Source organism: Sinocyclocheilus rhinocerous, unplaced genomic scaffold (assembly GCF_001515625.1).
Source record: "Sinocyclocheilus rhinocerous isolate Xijiao unplaced genomic scaffold, SAMN03320098_v1.1 scaffold2184, whole genome shotgun sequence".
Lineage (NCBI taxonomy): Eukaryota > Metazoa > Chordata > Actinopteri > Cypriniformes > Cyprinidae > Sinocyclocheilus > Sinocyclocheilus rhinocerous.
Genome location: NW_015635537.1, coordinates 361414 through 369733, shown reverse-complemented (window position 1 = coordinate 369733; position 8320 = coordinate 361414). Strand labels below are relative to the sequence as shown.

The window sequence follows — 8320 nt, the reverse complement described above, 5'->3', positions numbered from 1 at the left end:
TAAAAGATTATGTTCTCTCGCGTGAACTCATTCGGGAATTATACGACTGATAGACTGCAACGGCTGGAGTTAAAAATCATCATTTGTGTTCTACTGAAGAAACAAAGTCACCTACATCTTGGATGCCCTGGGGGTAAGCAGATAAACATCACATTTTCATTTTTGGATGAACTATCCCTTTAAGTGGCTTTTATACATCAGTCTCTTGTCTCTTTCACTCCTCCTCATGGTTTATTTCTTTCAGGCCGTTCCTCATGCTCTGTTGGCTAAGCGTGTGGCTCTGGAGCAGACAGCAGCAGCAGGATGTCTGTTTAACCGCGGCCCACCTGGTCAGCCCACCACTGCAGACGGCCACAGCATTACTCCCTACACAGGTACATTCACTCCAACACACTCACACAGACACAAATTCCATTATGTTTTTTATTGTTTCCTATGTGTTCCCTGCCTAAAAAGTTCCCATGATGCTCGGTGCACCAGCTGTTCCTGCTGTCAGCCCTTATGTTGCTGCTGCCACAGCAAACGCCAGTCAGGTTTGTTCATTTACTTTCCCACTAACCCACCCTGAACTTCCACCTAAACCATCTGTTCAGATCAGCTGTTGTCTATCACCTGAGAAAACGTTTCCCTCTCAGTTTTCAGTTTTAAATTATTTCTTCTGAAAAAGTCGTCAAGTTTAAACGTTCAATAGTTTTTTAAAGTTCTTAAAGTATGTTTTCATAGTACATCAATCTCTTTCATCTAAAAAAAAAATCAAACAAAAGTCACTTTAAATATCATAGTTCAAATAAATATTAAGAAATATTATTAGTTAATTTGTTTTTACACCCTGTTATGTATATTTACATCTTGTTTCTTTTTCATGTTCTGTGTACATGTGATGTTCACAAAAGATACATTGGCTTTGGTCTGTAATATGTTTTATTTAAGCACTAGTGGAGGAGGATGAGTTCTGCAAATGATCTTTCTCTTTGTTTCTTTAACAGATAATCCTAAAGTAAAGTGCAGAATATGGACCCAGTGCTAATATAAATACACATGAATGAAACTTGTTCATTGTCAACACTTCTGGGTTAGAAATATTTTCTTTTTGGTATATACAGGGTGATTTAAAAATCTGACTGAATAAAATGCTACTGATTTGTATTTTTATTTTTCAATTTTTATACAAAATTGTATAAACTACATAACCATGTTATATTAGCCAAAATACCATTAATTCTAATAAAGCACTTTTTTTTGGCTTTAATGGCAACAGCACTCAATATCAAAAATTTATATATTTAATTAGTGATCTAGAAAAAGTGCAAGTATTATATCAAATAATATTACTGTCACGTCACGTTTCTGTTGTGTTTTGCTTTGCTCCCCGTGACCTAGTTTTGCCTGTGTCTCGATCAGTTCATTGTTCCCACCTGTTGTGTCATTAATTATCCCATTAGTCCCTGTGTTTATAAGCCCTGTCTGTTCCTTAGTTCCCTGTTATTATTAGAAAAAGTGCAAGTATTATATCAAATAATATTACTGTCACGTCACGTTTCTGTTGTGTTTTGCTTTGCTCCCCGTGACCTAGTTTTGCCTGTGTCTCGATCAGTTCATTGTTCCCACCTGTTGTGTCATTAATTATCCCATTAGTCCCTGTGTTTATAAGCCCTGTCTGTTCCTTAGTTCCCTGTCTGTTATTATTTGTATTTTGGTCTACGTGTTGTGCTATCCCAGCTCCTCGATTCCTTGAGTTTGCTTTATGGATTATAATAAAAGGATTTATCAGACTACTCCTGCGCCGTGCGCTCCTTAGACAGCCAACACGTGTTACAATTACTTTGATTTGTTTTTTCCAAAATCCGAAAAACTGTTAATTTCCGTGTTTAAATGGGAAAAATTACATATTTTTAATGTGGTCTCAGACATTTATGCTGCCTTCACGTGCTATCGGAATTATCGTAAATACAAGGTTTCTAATCGGAAATTAGACGTGAACGCCTCTCAAGTCGTATTTACTACTGGGAAATTTTGGAAATAATTTTGATACCAGAGTTTCTGAGTTGGGCGGGTCATAATCTTAAACATGGTGGAGGGGACAACCATTGCTGCTGTCAATGCTGTTCTCACAACAACTACATCACTTTGTCTTGTCGCTAAAGTAGTGTATTTATAGGCTAGATATGAACGATCATTCGAAGCATATTGTGTTTTATAAGCAGTGATATAAGCATGTATTTGACCGAAATTCCAGAATTGTCAGCAAACTGCATGTGTAGCGCGGTGAATGTTTATGATAGTCAACCAATGGGATGCTACATTTTATTCTTTCCGACATTAAAGCACTTGAATACGACAAGCTCGTAATCACGACTTCATAAATAGGAAATTTCCGATAGCACGTGAAGGCAGCATTAGACCTCATTGTATATTTTAATGAAAAACTGCAGTTATTTAATAGGCTAATATGCCTAAATCTTTCCTACTGTGTTTTAATACCTGTTATGTCAGATGGCAGTTTGTAAAGGCTTTCCTCATCAGACTACAGACACTGCAGTGTGTTTAGTGGATGTTGGATGCATGTCCGCTGCAGTGGTGCAGAAGAGCTCTCTCTTATACCAACAGCGCAATCTACTGCCATGCTGCGGCAGGCACTACATTAGCTTGTAGTACAGAGCAAATGGGATAGTGGTACAAATTAGCCCTTTAAATGTTAATCTAATGAAGACAGTGACTCTTGACTGTTTTAGGGCATTTGTTGTATTTGGTTAGTTAGAGTAAGCTGAGAGTATACTGTAACTTGACCATGGTTGGGTGTGTATTTATTTTGTTCCACTCTGCTACTTTGTTTTGTCCTTGGATAACTGGCAATAAATTTGGAATAATTCATATATTTAAAGCATTGGTGTCCAAACTCCTGTCATGCAGAGATTAGCTCCAACCCTAAACCTAAACCACCTTATCAAGGTATTACTAGGCATACTAGACATGTCCAGCCAGGTGTGCTGAGGCAAGTTGGAGCTAAACTCTGCAGGACAGTGGCCCTCCAGGACCGAGTTTGGACACCCCTGATTTTAAGGGTGTGTTCACACTTGTAGTTCGGTTCTCTTGGTTCGTTTGGTCCGGACCAAAAAAGAAAACGATACATTTGGTCCTGGTTTGCTTAGCGTTCAAACTGGCATTTTCAAAAGCAAACCTAAAGATACCCACCCTAAAGGCATAGTGATACGTCCACAACCTGATTGGTTGGGTTGAATGATGTACATTTCTTGACTGAACCCAAACAATAGGTGTATTCGACTTAAAGCGGCGCTACGCAGACCGATTGTTGTACTTTAGGACATCAAAATACCCATTCACCGATCGGTCTGCTCAGCGCCGCTTTAAGCCGAATACATCTAATGCTGTCTGCTAGACTAAACGCGCTCATAGTTGCATGTACATTTTTTTTTGTCATAAGTAGCATGGGTATATTTGTAGCAATAGTCAACATTGTATGGGTCAAAATTATTGAATTTTTTAAAGCCAAAAATCATTAGGATATTAAGTAAAGATCATGTTCCATGAAGATTCTTTGTAAATGTACTACTGTAAATATATCAAAACTTAATGTTTGATTAGTAATATGCATTGCTAAGAACTTAATTTGGACAACTTTAAAGGCGATTTTCTCAATATTTAGATTTTTTTGCACCCTCAGATTCCAGATTTGAGATTGAGATTCAGATTGACTTGACTTTGGCATAGAAGTGCATCTTGTAATTACATCCTGTTTTTGGTTCGTTTAGAAGTATTTAGTCCGTGTTTTTATATTTCATTCGAACCGCACCAGAGTTCATCTGGAAGCGGACGAGACCCATCTTTTTAGTGGTCTCGGTCCGCTTGTTTGGTGCACACCAGGGTTCGGATGGCAGCGTTCACATTTACTCAAAGGAACTGCACTTCGTTTTAATCGAACCAAACATGTGAACACACCCTTAAACAAACTCTGGTGCGATTGCTCAGTTAGCGCGGTTCATTTGAGTAAGTGTGAACGCTGTCAAAAATGCCAGTGTGAACGGTAAGTGCACCAGGACCAAATTTACCGTTTTCTTTTTTGGTCTGGACCAAGTGAACCAAGAGAATAGAACTACAAGTATGAACGCACCCTAAAGCAAATGTATGTGCAGTAGTTTTGTATATTTTTGTGACTTTGGAGCCCCCTACAGTTAAGTGAGTGGAATTGTCGCTACAGTGAATATCTGCACACATTTCTGCCATAAAGGAACCCGCCCTTTTCACAGAATATTGCATCTGCTCACCAAACACATACTAATAAAACAAATGTTTGGAGGGAAAGTCTCGAAAGAAAACAGAAGCCATTCGCCTTATTAGAAGTCAGTGTACCATCTGAATGATTTTGAAACTGATATTGTAATGTAAAAATTGTAGCTACAGAATTTTAGCTCATGGTGAGATGAATTAAAGCCCAGCAGGGTTATTGTGTACTGTACTAATGTTCTTTGAAATAATAAAAATGCCAGAATCTTTTAGGTTAATAGTGGACAGTTTACTAACTTTTCTGTTTGTATTTTTATATATATATATATATATATTTAAGTTTAGTGCAATTCAATAAAAACATTCCACCACAACCATCAACAAGTTACTTGCTTTACAAATACATGTTTTTTGTTTCGTCTGATTGTGGTTGTTATTCAACAAACAACTTCAAATACATTTAAATGGAAGGTGAACAATGGAAAGTGTTAAATCTGAATTGTTTTGTGGTGTAAAATAAAAAAAGCATTAACATGTGGAATGTTACAACTGTGACTGAGTGATTTAAAATCTTGGTGTTTCATTTATGTGACAATTTTTGTTTTGGGATTTTACTCTGCCTACTGTTGGTGAAACACTTGGGCTGTCTATATGCTATATAGATTATTATTCTGAATTTAAAAGAATATGCGAGCTTATTTTCATTTTATATTATTCTTATGCCATTATAAATTGACAGCCATTTTTATAAAGAAAATGTTTAATGAACTCTTGACTTTTTAAGACTGTTAACTCTTAATTGATTACATTGTGTTTTGCTCTTGACCTTTTCAGACTGTTTTGTTAAACTTTAATGATCACATTATGTTTGCTCTTTTAGTCTGAATATTGTATTTTTTTATGTAACGTTAGCCTAGCCTATAGCCTAGGCCTAACAGCCTACCTCAATAAAAAAAACTGAAATTGTCCGTTTTATTATCATCTTAAAATGACACAAAGTGACATTTTATATTACATAGACACGTTCAGAACACAGATGTCCTGGAAAACCAAACCACAGCACTAACCGGGGGTCACTATAATGTCAGTGAAACCAGTTATTAGCGAGCCGAACCACCTACGCGCGCCGCATATACCGCGTGTTTCCATAGCAACAACATCCGCCGCAACTCTTGAAACCTTGCGCGCGCAGCCGCCACTGTTGGGGCGGGGGTTTTCGCCCAAACATTTCCTTACGTCAATGACAACCGGCTAGTTTTGACTCAAGCGGAAACTCGGTGTGCTCGGTGTCTGAGCGCAGTTTCCGGCAGCCGGCCGGTGTTCCGGCTATTGGGCACCTCACGGATCCGTTAACCGACGAGAGCGCTGGCTTCGCCTTCTGTACGGAAGCCGAGATGGAAGAGGCGTAAACATGTCCGGTTTGAGCGAATCGCCCTATTGAGTTGGATCTTTTAAATGAATCATTTAAACCGTTTCACAACAGGGAACGATTTCTTTACTGAATCAATCCAAGCCGTTATCGAGTCAACAACTCTCCGACTCGTATGAACTTTTCAGCGTGAATTGAATGTTTGTATTGTTTAATGTAGGCTACATTACAATCATGGCGGCATTAAATACATACATGAAATTATTAAGACTAAAAGGTTATAGGCCTTATTGGAACGTATTGCTACCTATATATAGACCATAGACTATATAAGAAACAGAATTGGACAAAATTAACGATCATTTACAGAAAATGTCACGCGTGCCACCAGAAAGACAATACAATTTTGGTTGGACCTAACTGGCACTTTATCAGACCTCTTGAAATCCTGAGATGTACTTGTTATCCCGCGAATATTGTTTTGTAATATTGTAGCCTATTTGTTAAAGCCTGTTTATTAAATAAACTATCCAAAAAAAAAAAAAAGAAAGAAAGAAAGAAAATTTCACATGTAACAAACAAGAGGAAACACACACAAAAGGACGAACATAAGCTGAATAAATAAAATAAATTTTAAACTATCCAAAAAAAAAAAAAAAGAAAGAAAGAAAGAAAATTTCACATGTAACAAACAGGTAACAAACAAGAGGAAACACACACAAAAGGACGAACATAAGCTGAATAAATAAAATAAATTAAAATAAATACAACTGTAAATGTTTTAGTAATAAAAATAAATAGACAAATAAATAAATAAACAAATAGTTTAGCTAGATAAAATGAAAATTGATAAGCAAAGGAAAGCTAGGCTATATGTTTCTTCCACGTTGAAACTTTTATGTATTTGTGTATTTATTTTACATTTTTTCAACTGTAGCACAGTTTTTATTCTGTGGTGGAAACAACTTGCATAGTCTATCTGAATGTGTTTTCCCTGGCTTATTAATAATCTTCTCTTATGGTCTTTGCCTAGTATTTTGTCTTCTAAGTGTCTATACTTTGCTCCCCTTGTTTTATTGACATATTTATTTAGTTATTTATATTACAGGGGCTATAGCCTACTCTTATTTGTGTTTATTTGTGCCGATCTCTATATTTTTATTTGACTCTTTTTTGAACCTCTGTACAGCACTTTGGTCAGTCGTGTGGCTGTTTTATATAAATAAATTGAACTTGAACTACATATAAATAAAATCCAGTCTGGTGAACCAGCAGAGCTTCCAGGACATCAAGCCCATGAGAGACCAGATCATCCGAGTCAAGAGGTGAGATGGGACCGATAACCGTCTCGAATTAGGGTGTCGGAGCTTCGCTGTTGGTGACATGTCATTGCATACGATGAAAATGATCTTAACACATCTGACAGCATGTTCAGAATCGGCCAGTGTGTGTGTGTGTGTAGTTGGGCCTCTCTACAGGCCTGTTGCTCGAGCCTTGATGTGCCGCATCCAGTGTTCAAACAAGAGTCATGCTCAAGTGATGCGATGCGCTTCACTGCTGCTCTAAACCTGATCCACGCTTCAAATGCTGCTCTCATTTATTTAGGAAACATTGTAATGACTTTGTGATGAATATTATTAGTGGTCGACCGATATGGGTTTTTTGACAGCTGATGCCGATATCTTGGAAAGCAGGGTGGCCGATATAAAGCCGATATCATTTTATTTATTTATAATTTATATTTTAGAAATTTGAAATCATTTGAAAATGGATTAAAAATAATTGTGTAAAATAAACATACATATACTTTAGAAGACAAAGCATTTGTCACAAATAAATAAATATTTAATAAAAATATCATTAAAAAGGAAGTAAACACGGTAACCAACAGGGCACTCCGTATTCTGGGAAGTTTGTGTGAATCATTTTTAATTTATTTTTTCTTCAAATAAAGCTAAGGTAACACTCATTTACAGCACGCAATGAAAATGACATGAATATGACAGTGGGCAAATGCGCAAAAAAGACAAAAAAAATGAAGAAGAAGAAGTTCATATTGTTCCAAGGAACCAGCTATCCCTAAATATTAAGGACCAGGTGATGACCTAATTACGTCATGACGTAAAAGAATCAGTGAGTCGTCCTTGAACTGATTCCTTCGAACGAACTGCATAAAGTAACCGGTTCGACAAAATGACTCGGACTTCACAATAGTGGAGCGGCGCGGCGGAGGATTATCGTTCTTGGTGTGAACGGGGCTTAAGTCTGCTAAGTTTGTGAAATTAAATGTTCATTAGTCATTCAAAGATTTGTTTAAATGATGTAAATGCGTGTTTGCTGAATGCTGACGGCAAACGAGAAAGTATTATAATGTTTGCCTTTATATTACTAATAATATTAAAGCAATTATAAATACTAATAATATTAAAGCAATAATTATAATACTTTTTTGTATACATTTTAATTCCTTTGTTTAACAGTTCTATCTGATTATTAGATAGACTTCTATCCATATTAGACAGAACTGAACAACGACAGCCAACAAGAGGGAGAATGTGAGCGGTGTGCGCTCAGGCGCTGCAACTGCCGTTCTCCGCGCCGTCAAAATAAAAGTCCACCGTGCCCTCAAACAGAAAAACTTATCGGCCGATGCCGATATTTGAAAAATGCCAAATATCGGCCGATATATTGGTCGACCACTAAATATTA

At 36.9% G+C, this 8320-nt stretch overlaps 1 protein-coding gene across 1 annotated transcript in view; it reads left to right on the top strand.

The window, feature by feature from the left end:
* The first annotated feature begins 226 nt into the window (after positions 1-226).
* Positions 227-8320, top strand: part of LOC107747235 (ras-related protein Rap-2a-like) — a 14564-nt gene continuing 6470 nt past the window's right edge. Inside the window, exons 1-4 of the mRNA XM_016561687.1 lie at positions 227-374; positions 457-533; positions 987-997; positions 6871-6936. Coding sequence (XP_016417173.1) covers positions 227-374; positions 457-533; positions 987-997; positions 6871-6936 — 302 coding nt within the window. The remainder of the gene's footprint in view (positions 375-456; positions 534-986; positions 998-6870; positions 6937-8320) is intronic.